At 43.0% G+C, this 17,325-nt stretch overlaps 1 protein-coding gene across 4 annotated transcripts in view; it reads right to left on the bottom strand.

Moving 5' to 3' along the window:
- The window catches only part of LOC105006790 (semaphorin-6D), a 94,480-nt gene that overhangs the window by 20,105 nt on the left and 57,050 nt on the right, over positions 1–17,325 (bottom strand). For all 4 annotated transcript variants that reach the window (XM_010865469.4, XM_020050332.3, XM_010865471.4 and 1 more), the window contains 12 exons: positions 11,491–11,710; positions 7,852–7,966; positions 7,683–7,740; positions 7,361–7,417; positions 7,042–7,143; positions 6,131–6,221; positions 4,623–4,745; positions 4,317–4,405; positions 3,037–3,254; positions 2,395–2,526; positions 1,173–1,328; positions 72–245 (listed from right to left, as the gene is read on the bottom strand). In XM_010865469.4, coding sequence (XP_010863771.2) covers positions 72–245; positions 1,173–1,328; positions 2,395–2,526; positions 3,037–3,254; positions 4,317–4,405; positions 4,623–4,745; positions 6,131–6,221; positions 7,042–7,143; positions 7,361–7,417; positions 7,683–7,740; positions 7,852–7,966; positions 11,491–11,626 — 1,451 coding nt within the window. In that variant the 5' untranslated portion in view covers positions 11,627–11,710. The remainder of the gene's footprint in view (positions 1–71; positions 246–1,172; positions 1,329–2,394; positions 2,527–3,036; positions 3,255–4,316; positions 4,406–4,622; positions 4,746–6,130; positions 6,222–7,041; positions 7,144–7,360; positions 7,418–7,682; positions 7,741–7,851; positions 7,967–11,490; positions 11,711–17,325) is intronic.

Here is a 17,325-nt window from a genome sequence, read left to right as displayed (position 1 = left end):
TACTCTCTGGAAATTGAGAGGTTCTGTACTCTGAGGGGTTACATAGTTACATAGAGCGGTTCTGCACTCACTTAGAGGGGTTATAGACATCTATTTCCTCCAGGAGCTGGGAGCCGAAGGAGGCATTAGGATGAGTGCTGGACAACACCTTCAGGACCCTGCCATCCTCCGAACCCAAAAAGACCACAGTGCGGTCCTTAGACGGCCCAGCAGAGGTGTCCACCGCAATCCTGGTCAGCTTGTACCTGGAGATGGGAAGTAAAACACCCATAATGTCAGTCACTGGGAAAAAGTGTCACCCCAGAAACTCTCAACTGAACCAGACGGAGATGATACAGTGGAGCTCTGCTAAACATTTACTTCTGCTAAACGTTACTTTCTGGCTGAGACTGGACACGTTCCCAAATGCCTCAGCTTGAGTTGGTTGCCTAGCAATGTAACAACTGTTCTGGATGGTTTTATGAATTAACTCTGAATGCCTTCTGAATGTGAATGCTCTCATCTTCGTAAGCGAATTCGTGACAGGCTGCTTAAGACCATGTCATCTTTCCAAACGTGCGACACTAACAGCTGTCACAAAAGTCACTGATATCACCGGTCGCTCATTACAGTGGAACACTCCATCGATGAGAACGTCCAGTGATTTTAACCCTATTTGATCTCCGATATTTACACGTCTTCACTAGGACTTTAGATCGTTTCATCTCAGGACTCTTAAGCAGTGTGAAATAGCACATTCCAGAGCCCCCTGGCTTCTTTTGTCATTTACCAGACCATCACGTCAGCATCCTACAGTGAGAAGCGGCGGGAGGGGCACCCAGGGGGTATGCCAGGCAGACTCATAAACACCTCATATTACCTCTGCACCACCGGTAAATGTCAAGCTTTGTAGATGAAGCTGAGCATTGGGAGCCAGGCTCAGGCAATTGCTGGATTTCTTTTTTTCCAAACTGCGGAGACTCCGTTGTCTGGTTTGAGTAAAGTATCATTCTTTGATTAATTTGATTTGGTTGTAAGCCCTATCCCCAAAAGCATCGCTGCCATTTTTTCTTTACTCCGCTGATTTGTTTAACCGTGCATTATTTTGTATTATATTTTGTTTTTGTCATATTGTCTATGTCGCCGTTTGCCCACAGAGAGAAACACCACAGCGTTTTGGCGGAGTCCTGTACCTGCTGGTGGTTCGGGTGAAGCAGGGTCGGTCGTTGACAGATGGCACTGCCTCATCCATCAGAGGGTAAGACTTGATGAAGGTCAGAGTATCGTCTGGGAACGAGGTGGATGACTTGTAAGCCGAGGCTGGTCCGTCACCGGCGCAGGAACCTGGCCTGAAGTAGAGAATAGCAGGCTGGACAACAGAACGCTTCAAAATTCACCCACACCTGTAAAGAAACGCTAAAAAAGCTGGCTGAGCTGGAACGCTAGGCGAGGCCATAATAAATGAATTCAATCAAACCTTCGCTGAGCGTCTCGTGGCATGATTAGTGCTAATAATTCTATTTCCTCAAAATGGCACCAACAAATGTGTCCATTTTTATTTCGCTCCTACCATCGCTTCTTAATATGAAAAAAAATTACATTCGACCCTCTATTGTATCAACAGAGATTACATCTGGGTAACCTGGGAGAATAAAAAAAAATTGCAACTCTGAATATTTCTAGTCTAGCGTTTGATTACAAGGACTGGCTCAGCCAAATCATATTTTATTAAAAAGAGAAGACTGTCTTGATTAAAATGATGCCCCACTTATTGAAAACATTTTGAGATATGGTATGAATTATACACGGATGTCGACACAGCCTTTTTCCATTGGATAACAATGGGGCAGCAAGTTTAGAAAAAAATGATTGGTATTTCTGAAATTTCAAATTTCAAAGACTAACTGTAAATGACAATTTAAATAGGAAAGTGTAAATAGCAGTTAAAGTAAATAGCAGTAAAGATACATATATATGAAATATGTATGATTTCTTGTATGACTTCTTTGTCCTCCTAATACCAGTATGCATAGCAGTATGATTTAGAACACTTCTGAAGAGAAGCTGGTGCCACAGGGCTCAATAAAATTGATAGGAAGAGCCATGGTGGAAAAACACCTACAATAAGGGCGGTTTTCCCCCGATTTCTCTAAAACTACAACACATTGGATATAAGGTCATATTAATGTACTGACCTCCACGACAAATGCAATGAACTAAATATCACCCAGAAAAACTATTGCAAAATGTTTCATCTGTCAAGCCCAAGAATAGGGATGGATAAGAAAAAACAGTAGCTCTATAGTACCTAAACGACACCAAATATGGGTTGGTACTGTGCGTAGCTTTTCCAGGATCTGTCGTTACCCTTTAGCCAATAATGTCCCGCCTGGTCATATGTAGTGTTGTCCTCACCTGGGTTTAGGCACCTGTTCCTCTGGTACCGGGGTCCAGGCTGAGTCACTGGTCTTTTGCTCTTTAAACTTCCCGTTAAAGACCTTCTCCACGTCGTCCATGTAGAAGGCACACACCGCTGAGCCAGGGATACTGACGAGAGAGATAGACAGAGAGCGTGATCAGAAAAGGGGCCTTGTGGGACGGAGTTACTGAAAAGGTTTGTTGAAACATGGTTGGCTGGTCAAACAAGGTGAAAAAAGGGATTTTTATCCGGCGAGTACAGAGCTCGGTGAATAATTTAAAGTCAATATCATAAGTGTTCTTAGTTAAAGCAAAAAGGTTCCTGTACTGCAAAGCGTGTGAGTAAATATCTCAGCATTCTTAGAAAAAAGGGTTATTCGGAGAACGCTTTACAAGCCCCAGAAGATTCCATGTTGAATCCTCTGTGGAAAGGGTTGTTTATGGAACCAAAAAATATTCTAAGTGGAACCTAAAGGGTTCTTTAAAGGGTTCTTGTATTTCTCTATCTAAAAAATAGGGCTGTTTTACTGAATATCAAATGTTTTTGCATTGTAAGAAAGGTATGGTTATTATCTTTGATTGATTAGGGCCATCATTCACCAGTTCAGTCACCACCTGGTTTATGACTACTAGGCTAACCTGTTAGCTTGAGTAGTGAACACCCCCATCACAGCAGGGCGCTGGTTGATCTGCAGCACATTGGTGAGCGACTGAAGCACATCAAAGTAAAAGAAGGAATCGCCGGGCACTGAACAGTTAAGCCGTGCCTTCAGGAAGGAGGTCCAGTAGCGCTCCAGCACCCTGGGAGAGCCGCCGTTGTCATTCTTACAGACCCGCGCCACCCGGGAGAACACCACCTTGGAGCGGAACCAGAAAACAATCCAAGTTAGAATAGAGCTTTACAATCCCTTGTGCTCTCCAACTGAGACAACAGACATGACTTGAGAGGCTTGAGGCAGCACAGGGTCAGCCACAGACCTACCAGCATGGGTTGAAGAAGTCCCTGGCTTACATCCAGATTACACATTAAACATGAATATTCTACCAAGGCTCCTGTTCCTGTTATTATCAATAAACTGGGAGAAATGAATAAGAGAATGAATCATGCCAAGGAGTCAACTAAAAGCAGTGCCACTACCTATAGATGGAGGGGTCACATTGCTATACAACCGGAGACGCTACAAGACTGAAGACAATCTACAGACACTGACCTGAAGAAACGTGAAGAAAACTGAATCTGGACTTTTGAAATACTCTTGACGTAAACCGAATAGATCATGATGAGTACATTAAAAAAATCATAGCAGTCGGAAAGCAATGGATTACAAAGACAATCAACATACGAAACAAGACCAACATGCAGAACAGGTAGAGTCAAAACCATTCCCCCACGATGGCCAGCATTTGACAGAAATGTATATATACATAAGCAAGCACCTAAACTGGTATGTTGATTTCATCAGAATTTTTGATTTCCATTGCTTTTTCAACGGGGGCTGTGCATTTATAGTCAGCAACGCATCCACATCCATCCCAATTCAACGGATTAAAAGTTCGACCGAGTTTAACCCCGGATGCGTGAGCCAATTAGAACAGAGAGAATGTACATGGACCGCCAACCAAAATGTATCCGCTCAAATTTGCTCCCTGTGGATTGTTCTGGCCGCAACCTAATCCCGACAGATGGATGGTATTTCCCGTCCATTATAACTCACTGGTCGCAATACGTAAGGAATCAGTCCTGTCGTTATAGATCATCCATAATGGTGCACTGGACTCATTTCACACATCAATCGATCAGCCGTCTCAACCGGTCGTCTTACATCTGATCACAGCAGATAATAGACCATCCGTTCTCACAGGCTCTAATGGACAGGGCTGTGTAGCCCTCTGTTGTTCTATCGCCGACAGCCTCTTACCTTGCCCAGCGTGGTGTACTCCACCGCAATCTCACTGAGGAAGAAGTAGACATAGTTCCCGTACTCAATCGCATGGAGGAAATGGGGCTCTGGGAATGAATGGGGACACAAACAAGAGGGGAGGAAGTGAGTCTGAATGAAAGACGTTCAGGTGAGTCAGCATTTGGTACGGTTCCTGGTGGTCGACCTCATTCAGTCGGTCGAGGACGTATTCATGAGTTGAATGGGGGAGTCTTGACGTTGGGCCGACGAACCTAAAACACCGCCCCACCCACAACCCTGGCTGACGGAAGTCAGGTGACCAACCTCGGAGCCACTTGGAGTCGTACTTGACGGTCCGCAACACAGGGCTGTCGTCGCCGAGGCTACGGTAGATGACCGCGTCGCTGGCCAGGAAATCGGTCATGGTGGCAGAGTAAAAATCCCCCCCTGGAAAAAAGGTAAACTCCAGCAGTTAAGACAGTAGAGTATTTTGTATTGGGTTTGTGATTAATACAAAGACAAAGCCATGTCAGGTCAATTCATCAATTCAATCATATAAAATATCTTAAAGAATGCTCAATTGATAAAGATTATATTTACACCGATCAGCCATAACATTATGACCTCCTGCCTAAAATGTGATTTATCAGACCAGGCCACCTTCTTCCATTGGTCCTTGGTCCAGTTCTGACACTCATGTGCCCATTGTAGGCGCTTTCAGCAGTGGACAGGGGTCTGCATGGGCACCCTGACTGGTCTGCGGATCCATTTGCAACAAACTGTGATTCACTGGGTGTTCTGACACCTTTCCTTCAGTACCAGCATTCACTTTTTCAGCAATCTGAGCTACAGTAGGTTGTCGGTTGGATCAGACCACATGGTCCATGTGCATCGATGAGCCTTGGCCGCCCATGACCCTGTCGCTGGTTCACTGCTTTTCCTTCCTTGGACCCCTTTTGATAGGTACTGACCACTGCAGATCAGGAACACCCCACAGGGGCTGCAGTTTTGGAGATGCTCTGACCCAGTCGTCTAGCCCTCACAATTTGGCCCTTGTCAAAGTCGCTCAGATCCTTACGCTTGCCCATTTTTCCTACTTCTAACACATCAACTTTGAGGACAGAATGTTCTCTTGCTGCCTAATATAGCCCACCCACTGACAGGTGCCATGATAACAAGATCATCAGTCTTGTTCACTTCACCTGTCAGTGGTCAGACTATTATGGCTGATCGGTGTATAAGTTAGGTACAGATTTTAATAAATAATTGATTTACCAATAGACTAGAAGTATATTGATTCCACCAAACAAAATAAAACTGTTGGATTTGCAACAGAGAAAACTGTTTTCCAATAGTGAAAACATTTACTCCATGTGGGCTTCAGATGCTGTTGATTTTTTTTATTTGCTCTTGAACGGAAGTTGTGGTTGACTTGTGTGTCTTTTCACTAAACAATTAAGCAACTGAAAGGAGGAATGTCAGACTTCACTCCAAACAGAAGAGATGTTAATTACAGATCTGTGGGTTGCAACAAACACTATACTGACTCATTTTGCAAAGAAAATAAAAGTAACCTGACCTAAATCTATAGTTTAAGAAACAAAACGGAACTCAACAGCTTTTAAATAACACTGAAGAATGTTTAGAGTAAACGTTCTCTTGCATTTCGCAACAGACAAAACATTTTGCAATAAAATCATTTTCAGAAGGTACACACCATTGTTTAAGTCTTAATGCACAGTCTTTAAACGGATCCATTTTATCGCCAATGGTCTACGGACCAAACAGCATTTTACCCTTTAGTTTTACACTGTACAATCTGAAGCACTTACCAGCAAAGAGGCCAACGTTGGATTGGCCTGACTCAAACGGACAGCGTGCCTGACCCACAACCTCTTCACCGACCTGCTCCAGGGTGGTCATCTGGGAGCGAGAAGAGACTGATTACAACTGAGAGCCTGGACCAGCACTGTACACTGCTACACTAGCGGTATTGCTAACACAGCCATTGGTGTTGCTAGGACAGCCATTGGTATTGCTAGCACGACTGTGGATGTTTTGCCCCTTGCTGGTGCTCATAAATAAACTGCCTGTCTCACCAAACCCACTAGGGACAATTCTCTACAACTAGGAGTTGGACTCCCCACTCTTACACATATGAGCAAGGGCGCTTGTGCACACGCGCACACACACAGCGTGCTATGGGGAAAACAAAGCAACCCTGGCCTCACCTCACTGAGCATTCAATGAGCTCAAATGGTTAGCTTCTAATGCCACAGATGATGAGCCATCTTTTCAACAACAAACTGTATAGCTGATTGCAATGAACGCTGAAGACAACTGGACATGTAAAAACACATTGTAAAGTGCTGGAAAACACATGGCACAGACTTTTATTCAGCTGGGAGTCATGAGTGAGGAAAACCAAGTTATTCCACATTGACATCAATTTCGAAGTGAAAACCGACAACTACGGAAGCAATTACACCTTTCCGATGCAAGAGGCTTGAACACAATAGGATTAACACTCAGGAGAGGGGTGCAAAAAAAAACCTGCGGCATTGTGATAATGACTAGCTCATTGTCTCTGCGTGCATGCAACTTAGGAATCACAGCTTTCTAATTGGGGTGATATTAACACACGCCAATCACGGCTCTCGCGAATCAAAAGTTTTGATGGAGAAGAAAGCAATTAGGAACCCCACATCAATGCCTGGACACACTCAGACCCGCGTGTACGTACCTTGTAGTTGCGGCAGGTCGGGTTGAAGGCGTTGGTGCCGCAGGCAAACAGGGTCTCATCGTTCCGTGGTACCAGCACTTTGACATAGTTATAGCACTCATCCTAGGAGAAAAATAGGCTTATTTCATTTCATTGGGAAATCCGCTATCCCAACAGGGAATTATGGAGCCTTTGAAATCCTCTAATAATGTCATGGAGTTCATTTGTGCTTATAGGGACATCTGATTCTTCCATTGGAGACTGGAGAGAGGATAGCTAGTTTGCTCCTTCCTGACCTCCATTTGACACACAGTAAAACATGTTGGAGATGGAGACTCACGCTGTTTTTACCCCTCACGGTACACTTGGCCACATCCTTGGACCTCCATGTCAGCTTCTGAAATATAGGGAGGGGGTTGTGTGAGACAACTAGAGAAATCCCAAGCACTCCACACAGGTAAACAGAAACCAGCCTTATGCATTCATCCAGTGGGTTTGTGTGGCCATAACCTGTCAGAGGTCTCTCTGTGACCTTCTGGCCCGACTGCTAAGATATGGGTCTTCTGGTTTGGAACTACTGGACTTCTGTCACACTGGCTTTAGGTTTGAGCTCAATTTTAAGGGACACAGTCTTCAATTGACTGACTGATTACATCGCTTACCAGCTGGGGAACAAAGTCGTCTCCGGCTGTGGTCAGGTTTATTGCAAATACGTGGTCCCTGTAGGGTAAAGATAACGATTTACTGTGGCGGAGGGAGGGGCTCGTAAAAGACACCTCCGCAGGGTGGGTTCGTGGCTATGATTGCTCTACAGCGGACTGGCGGACTCACCTGGCAGCGATGTAGAGCATATGGTTGATCCTCAGCATCCGCTGGAAGTCCAGGCCCAGTCGGGCCGTGTCATTGTCCGACACCAGCCCCTGGAACCCGGGGTACAGGTACGAGTCTACACAGGGGAGAGGCGAGAACAGCTGAATGGCCGCACGCGTGAACGAAGCAGAATTAAAGCCACCTCCAGTTGTTATTGTCCCCCACCAAGACGTAGTGGGTTTGAGTTGCTCTGAGCATTTTTAGACCGACGCCATGTAAATCTCGCTAACCCCATGCGATTATCCGCACTTGGCTGAATGATGAGTTTTGCCACTGAGATCTGGCATTTACAAAACTCCACTGATTGGCCCAGGGAGACGGTGGGTCGTTCCCGGGGGACGATACGTTTGCTGCTGCCTTGTTTACAATTAGTGGTCACTAGTGCTGTAAAATGACTAAAATAATGAATCGGAATTCATTCCATAATCATCCAATAAATCCAAGTTCTCACAGCCCTTAAATATCAGTCCATAACTAACCACAATAACTAGCAGCATCTACATGTAGCCCATGTAAATCTAAACCGAAGGATGCTGGTTTAGTGTCCTGTAGTTCTCCCATCTCATACTGTTCTCTTGGTCAAGACACCATGTACAGTAACTGCTACGTTAGGCTACTGTACAAAACACAAATCAGCCCCTCTGATCTGGAGACCGGCAGGGTGCGCAGGCGTTTAACCCGCTGAATCACACATAAGCTTGTCAAGGTTTTGTCCTTGGGTGTTTAGGCTGAACTGTGGTTAAACCAACTGGTGGCGACATTAATGCTTAGCTTATATAAGCATAAACATTAAATAATGACAACTTACCAAACTACAAGCAAGATGTTAGCAGGTGGATTCATCCAACACTGCATCTCGGGACACATTGGAGAAGAGGGTCAGACTTAAGATAGGCATGGCTGGCCTTTTCATTTCATGGGTAATTGGAGGGATATTGGGGCGCGGGACGCAAGGAGAGATATTCCAATTTCCACCCATCCACTGAACTAACGAATGTGTCCCCTACTGACGCTTTGTTAGGAAGGAATCAAACTAGTGCTGAGTAAACACGATTCAGGGCATGAACGCCTACTCTCCAATTATATATTGAGAAGAAAATACCAGGCAAGTAAACCCTCAATCAAGTTACCAGTAAACAATAAGCACGGGCGAGTACCGCAATCCTGACAGCTACCGCTAAAGTCAAGCACTATGGATGGCTGAAACTCAAAAATGAAAAATGCGTTAATGGCGACAAAAAATGTAGCGCCGTTAAGTATTTTAAATGAATGGCACGCATTAACTTTGACAGCACTAGTAATCACGCAGGGCCTTGACAAGCGTCATTATTAATATGCGAGGTGTTTCAATCTTTCATTTCGTAGTAGGTGTTGTATTCTCTGTTGGTATTGGCAATACATGGTTAGGTTTGTGGTTGGAAAATTAAGATAGTCGCTGGTCAGACACTCTCCCATTCTGGTCATGTCCTATTCTATACTTCCTGTGGACTCAGACCAAGTTAAGAAAGCCTTTCTAAAATGTCAGATTAGAAAGTCAAATTCCCCCCGCTCTCCTGTTCTAGCCATCTTAATCCAACTGAGGGTCTTTTCACTAGGGTACACAACAGAAAACAAACATATTTTGTGGAATGAGTGAGCTCATGAAGTGTTTGCTACTGTACTCCTAGTGTAAGCTATTTGCATAATGGCAATTATAAAAGCACATTCCGAAGCCACAAGATTAAACTCAATTCATCTGCTGAAAGGCTTTGTTTGGACAATACAACAGCAAATATGATGACTAGGTAACAGTGTTAATTAAATGATAAGACTGTTGGCATTTTGTCGATGGCAAAGATGACGTCAACTTGGAACATGCAGCGAAAGGAGCAGAATATGCCGCAAGAATGAACACAATGCTCACTACCAGTAAGTGCCGGTAGGTGTGAAGCTGTCACGTTAGGAGGATATATATAGCTGTAGTCAATTTGTTTCAAGGTGTTCCCACTACATTTGGGGGGAAACGTTTTGATAGCTAGTGTACTGTCATTTGACCTTGACTTTGATTTGTTACCTTGCTGTAACCTAATTTTCTTTCTGTTTCCCATTCCAATATTTGGAGCTGTTGAACTTGTAAACCAACTCCTGTCCAACGCCAATGACAGCCCCTCATCAGCACTTTCTCCTTCATTTATCTCCATTTATCTCCCTTTCCCCTACCAATAATGTAGAGCTTGTCTGCCTTATTAACTGTCATTTAAAAAGGTGCCAAAACTCCACTCCCAAACCAACAAATGGCCATAGGGAGTGTACATTGGTCTTCAATCTAATCTTGTCTTTAACGTGCACAGTGCCATCGCTCTACGCTCATCTCCTGTTCTCTGGGCTTAGGGCTCAATGATTGGGGTCATTGATGTCCAATCCCGTTTCCAAAGAAGTTGGGACCCTGTGTAAAATGCAATGCTGTGAATGCAATGATGTGCAAATCATTTAAACCCTATATTCAATGAAAATAGTACCAAGACAACATAACAAATGTTGAAACTGAGAAATGTTGTTGTTTCTTGAAAAATATATGCCAGCAACACATCCAAAAAAAGACTGGAAAAGTTGTCTAATGCAAAAAACAAAACAAAAAAAACTGGTGAAACATTTCACAAATAATTATGTTAATTGGCAACACCTCAGTAACATGATTGTGTATAAAAAGAGCATCCCAGAGGATGAGGAGAGGATGAGTCTTTCAGAAGTAAAGATGGGGAGGAGTTCACCACTCTGTGAAAGACTGTGCAGGCAAACAGTGCAACAATTTAAGAATAACATTTCTCAACAACATTCCAGAGTTTGGGGATCTGATCATCTACGGTACATGACATCATTAAAAGATTGAGAGAATTTGGAGAAATCTCTGTTTGGAAGGGACAAGGCCGAAAATCTATATCGGATGGCTGTGATCTTTGTGTCTGTCGAAACGTTGGTCTTATTAAAATCTTATTGGTACATGCATTTGAGTTTAGAGTGTGCGGCTTTTTCATTCATTTTATTTCCATTTCGTACCCTTTAGCCAGCACCTCGTCAACTAAGGTGTGCGTTTCTTCTACCTTAATCCTGTGATCTTTGTAGCAACATATGCTGCCATCAAGACAATGTCTTTTTTAGGGAAGGTCTCGCTTATTTCAGCAAGATAATGCAAACAAAACATCTCAATTTCTACATTTGATATGTTGTCTTTTTACTATTTTCAATTAAATACAGGGATAAGTGATTTGCATATCATTGCATTCTGTTTTTATTTGAATTTCACAGAGCATCCCAACTTTTTTGGAAACGGCTATATTAAAAAGGTAGCATTGTGGCTCTGAGGCAGCCTTCGGCCACTCAATACAGCAGGGAAGCCAACACTATCTGCATGCTTGCACACTGCTGCTAGGAATACCACAGCCATCTTCCTTCCCAGGCTCGGTGGTCGATTTCCATGTCACATCATATTAATTCACGTAAACTCCCAGACCTGTACTACTACATTAATCCCCTTGTATCACAGCGGACATGTATTCAACAAGGCACCACTTGGCCTTTAAATACCTCGATGCCAACCAAGGGGCTGGTGGGGCTACTCACGTTCCCATCCGACAATGCTGATTGGCTCCAGGTCCTTGGGGAAGGGCGTGGCTGTGGCAGAGATGGACAGGAGACAGGAGGTGAGTGTAAGGGCTGCCAGCCAGAGGCGCCACCTCTTCCGTTCAGGAGGAACCATGGTAAATGAGAAGGGGGTTGGGCGGGTAGCAGCACGGGGCTTCAGCAGGTCATGGCGTGGGTCTCAGATCCACGGGAGCACTGTCTGTGGAGGGAAAGGTCAAGGGGAAGTAAAGAGTTAGTTCAGTCATTTGGAGTCACATAATAAACAAGGTTTTATGATACTACGCGAAAAACATCCTGATCACATACACAGCTGATATAAATGGCTAGTGGTTTTCACCAAATAATCCATTCGATATGATATGTACTTACACAGTGCTGTTGGCCTGAAACAGAATTAACTCCCGGAAAACAGAATGCGTAGAAAGTGTCAAAGAAAGGAGGCATTACCACTTTAAGAGAAGAGATGTTATTGGCCTTCCCAATGACATTATGCATTGGCATTTCAATTTATTACTACAGTCTAAAATATGTCAGAGTAATGTGGATGTTGCATGGTGATTTGAATACCGTTAAAAGGTTGCTGAAGCAAGCTTATTAATGAAGCCATGTAAAGTTCATGTAGCGATAGCATCATTATCACCCACGCACCCAATTATATTGGCTTATTGTAGTTTTATGTATTTCAAATAAAATGGTAAACGTGTAGTATCGCAGCAAACACTTCTCTATAAAAAGCAAGCTGTCTTTCATAATAACCGCAAATGTTTTTGTATATTCGGTGAATAAGAAGGATGTGGTATTTTCTCTTCTTACAGTTTTTCCAAAGACCCCCTAACGATTCCCATCAGAGTTTGAAAACCCATGACCTAGGTAATCTATTTATTAAATCATAGAATTTCAGAACAAAAAAGGGATATTTAGTTTGTATCATAGTCTAATGGCATCTAATGGTAACAAAGCACCTGGATAACAAACAGATCTGTTAGCAAACAAAAAATATTTATAGAAAGACAAATCTCACAGGACAATTCATTTTCCATCTGATATGATTTAAATATGTTAAAAAGAGTTTTCAGATGGGTCATATGAACATATGAAACATATGAGGCAGTCAAGTCTCCAAACTACTAAATGTTTTCTTTTTCGAGGTCACGCTCACACCAGGCCATTTTGGTCCAAAATATTAATGACCCATTTCAGGTTGCGTGCTTTTGTCAAAACAATACCAAGAAGGAACGAACTGCTCGAGCGGGAATCCAGATGGTCCTAACGGCTGCTAATGTCAACATCTGCTTCTCCAAGTGCTAACATGGCTCTAACACAAACAGCCCGAGTGATGACAAGAGCGAGCTGCTGGTGGGAAAGGTCATCGTGTTGGAGATGCATTAAATGCCCGTTCAATGGACCACATAGGGATGTCCACACGGAGGACAAACTGGGTGTGATCCTTTCATCGCACTGAGGGGAAACGAGGAATCACACAGGTGACAAACGAGTAAACGGTCCGTGTACACTTTAATATTTCTCAGCTGACAGTTTCACTGAATTTGTTTGAAAAGAAAAACATAGTTCCTGTCCCTTTTAATATCTGCTGCATCGGGAATAAAGAGCATTACAGAAAGCCATATTTCTACCTTCTAGGCTAACAATCGGGATTTTGGACTGCAGTAAGAAATGTACACAGCAAGAGGAATCCCTTCCTAACATTAGGACCGGCAACACTTAAGAGACGGGATGTTCGTGTGCCGTGCATACTGCCTGCCCATCAATGTCAATTAGCATATGCCATCCTCGTTTATATGCTGCACAGGTGTGGTGCTTAACCATGAGGTCAGGCGGTCACGGCTCCCTGATAAATTATACGGATTAGCATTAGAGTCTAGTCGTGTTTACGTTGTGGCTTGTGGTAACCTCTCATTTCGAAAGGATTACACTTGCTCAGATAGGCAAGACGTACTGCTACATTGCTGTCAGCCTGAAGAGCAAGTAATGGATGATAAGGCAACCTGAGTGAGTCATTCAATGGAGGTTTAGATTCAAGAAAGTTTCATAGGAAAGTAACACTACTTTCTTAGGCATTTCTTTTGTGATCAGTGTTCAAGAACTGGTGGTATGATAACTAACCGTAAAGTAAATAGAACGTTCATTTCCAGACCAACAAAGCAGAACAAAAAGAAATGACGTTATTTTTAGTTTTCTGGCAAAGCAAACTTTAAATAGATGGAAGTGTGATGAACCTATGACCCTGGTTCTTTCAGTCCACCTTCAGCTGACCTAGTGAGCAACTTGAGGAGCTCTGAGTGAACACATAGCGTACATTCTCATCTTATCCAATAAAGTGATTGTTACAGTGCTGTTAAGAGCTCCCAGCTGGGAGACAGAAGCCCTATGAGACGAAAACTCACTCTAGCGCCTCAGCTTTTCCTTTATTGTGGTGGCGCCTGCCTGGTTTGTGGCAGTCACAACTGTGGCAAGTTACTTCTGGTACGAGGCAAAAGATAAATAGCATTGTATGAAACTGCATCCTGTTTTCTAGGCTAAGTGTTTCGAACGTACAAAGGCTAACAACCTCTGGAGAAGGATTATCGATGCGCTGGAAAGAATATGGTTTGTCTGGTCAGGGAAGAACTTAGCTCTACGTACAAGGGAGACCAACTGCAGGAATGAATTATGTATCCTGAAGTTAAAGGGCACGCTTTAAAAAGAAAGAAGAGCTCTAACTCTTCCTCTGAACTGTCACAAGTTCGTGTCAGTCAACCCAACTGCTCAACTTCTCACCCCTCTCTGCGGTCACTCGCGCACACCACAGCCTTGGGAGCGATCAGGAAAAACCCACTTCAGCTGAGACTGATTACAGTCCACAAAAGTGGCCTCGGCCAGCGTCTACACCACAACTACAGTACCTAAACGCATTATCTTTGTTAGTTTCCAGACAGGGCCAAAACCTCTCTGCCTTCAGTTTGTGTCAGCGCATGGAAATGTGTATCCTCAAACAGCGTTTATTTTGTTCGGGGACCAGTCCAACTTGTTCTCAGTCTTTTTGTTAAACCTACTATCCTCTGCTCTGTAAGAAAACAATGGATTCTGGTAATATATAAAGGACTGTTTTATCACTGTAGACAAAATGTGTGCCTTGGTTACAAGAGTTACAAAAGTAAGTCATTGAGCTACAGACCAGAACATGAGTCACTTCCCTAATGTTTTTAGTAATTCACTGAAATGTTCTACAATTTGCATCTTGCTATCCTACCAAGGTTAGGGGGTTTCCATGATTTGAATTCAAGGGCAAAATTATAGTAGGGGAGGTCACCATGAAACAGAAATACATGGAGTCCCAAGCTTTGCAAAGTTTGTTATTAAAACGGGAAGAGAAATTTGAGATCCAGATCTGCTAAAAACAGACGTTGTTCCGTCAAGGCAATCTTCATTCAGTTTGTCAAAGCAGAGTGTACCAACCATACAGCATTTGATTACATGCTTCATTCACATGTACCAACTTCAATGTAATTAGTTCCTCAGCAGCAGTTTTCCTATTACAACTTAACTAAACCATAGAACATCCCACATACCTAAGTGAAGGTAAGTGGCCCTATTGATCAAGCTATCCTTGATCTATAGCTAGAGTCATGGGAGCCAGATAACAGCAGATTTATACATCTAAAGTATCAGGTCATCTCTGTGTGGAAGGGGAGGCCCAGTGGCCTAGGCAGTGGAAACCTATAGAGAGAGATGGAACTAGGCTGACAATCTGCAGATTTAGTCATAGATTAAACATAACTCATTACAGATTGAGGTCAGATAAACTGTGTTGTTTAGGAGTGCAAGGGAAATTGAGTTATTGCACACCAAGTAACAGAAAAATACCAGAATGTGCCAATATTGCCAATAAGATCTTGCTAGGTTGTGCTTGGCTCAGCCCACCTTATTTTGCCCACTTGGTTTCACTAGACTCCTGTGGGAAACAACAGCTTGTTGTCTTGGTTTAGCTACAGTGAGCAACTGTAAGCCTGGTCTACCACACCTCCAGAACCACACTGTTGTAGTTGCACCTCCCCCTGAGGTCAGGACAGTATTGTATTAGCCACAATTCTGGAATGGTCCGCATGCTCAAGGTCACGGTTTTTCCATGGTGGACTTCTCCAGGCTTCATGTTTAGATAAACCAAGATGTAACTCTTTATGGCCTGTAGTGCTTAGAATAAAATCATATTTTAATTACATTTCTGGGACCTCTGGGCTGAAGTGAACTCCCCCAAACAGGAGCGCTTAAAAGACAAAATGGGGAATTTAGCATTGTATTGGTTTAAAGACCTTGGGGAAAAGATATGCGCACAGGTTAAAACCAGCAGATTTGTATGAGGTAAAAGAGATGATTTTTGGTGATGAGGTCTAAGTACATAATCTTATGGACACCTTGAGGGTATAATAAACAGAATACCTGTCACTATCACTGGTTGGAAAGAAATGGTTGGGATTAGGCAAAAAGTTGTTCCTTGTTGTATGTAATCTTCCTCTTTCCAGGAATTCCTTGCTGGCAAACAGTCATATCAAAGGATCTTCAACGTGAAGGTTCTGTTAAAGGCACTGCTGGGTCACAAGGCTGCTTTTGGCTGATAACATGGCTGACATCAATAACTTGCGGGAAGCTGGCAGACACCAGCTATGGCTCACAGATGAGCAAAAACAGGGTGTGTTGACGGGACACTACCCAAGCAGAACATAAATTAGCCTTGGAATGGCCAGCTCTCAAGTGGCAGAGCATTAACAAATGTATAGGAGGAACATTATGGGGAGGACAATGTTAGCAATAGATGTACACCATATGTGTGCTCTCTTATGAGCAGGTGTGGGCGGATCACTTGGAAAATGCAATCTGTTGCTGATGTACGTGAAGAACAACCTGGGATCCAATCCTTTGGATTACTCAAAATGACCAATGTAATCAGATTTTGCTTTTGAATTACTTTCACTTCTAACAGCTAAACATATTTTTTACATTTGAAAACCTGACCCAAACGTAGTAATAGCATAACAAAATGTTGTTTCCAAATAAGGGTCTAGTGTGAAAGCATAAATATTCCACTCTATTGTGTTCAATACTGTGAGTGAGACAGACACATAACCTAATTTCAGTAGATGGCACTAGCCTTAGAAAATGTCGCATGGAATAGATTTTTGTTTTCATTCATATTGTAACAGCTGACAGTGTTAAATGGTAAGCTATGCTCTGAAATATAACAATTGCTATAACATGTCAAAGCAATATTATTTCAAATATTTTTTTACACCAGTGCCTATGACACCACTGATATTGGGTTTGACAAATTAGCAATTGTTTTCATAATATCTTAGTTTTAAAATACTAAGACATTATTCCATTATTTTCCAATTTTTTTGGATATCCAAATCTTGCCATGCACTCTCTAAGGGAACCGCCCATCCAACAGTAACCTACACTTAGGCTATTGTTCACGCAGACCAGGGATTCTGAAAGCCCTCCTTGGGTCTCCCTAGACATAAATGAGTCAAAGGCTTGATGATTAGTTGACTGATTCAATCAGGGTGGGCCAGATTAAAGAAAACAAAAATGTGAAACGTCTCATGAGGCCTGAAGACAGGTTTGGGAAAGCCTGATATTACATAAAATATGGGGATATACACGAGTATGGATGTCATCCCCAGCGTAGGTTCATATCATTCTAACCAATCAAATGCGTACATTTAAAGCGGCTTCAACTAACACCGCTGTTTTATAAATGCCCTCTTCAACTGTAACGGGAGCTTTTTTTCAGAACCGCAATCTGAAACGTTCTCG

The sequence above is a fragment of the Esox lucius genome, chromosome 10 (assembly GCF_011004845.1).
Source record: "Esox lucius isolate fEsoLuc1 chromosome 10, fEsoLuc1.pri, whole genome shotgun sequence".
Classification (NCBI taxonomy): Eukaryota; Metazoa; Chordata; class Actinopteri; order Esociformes; family Esocidae; genus Esox; species Esox lucius.
Note: the sequence above shows the minus strand (reverse complement) of the source record. Positions and strands in the feature narration are given on the sequence as shown.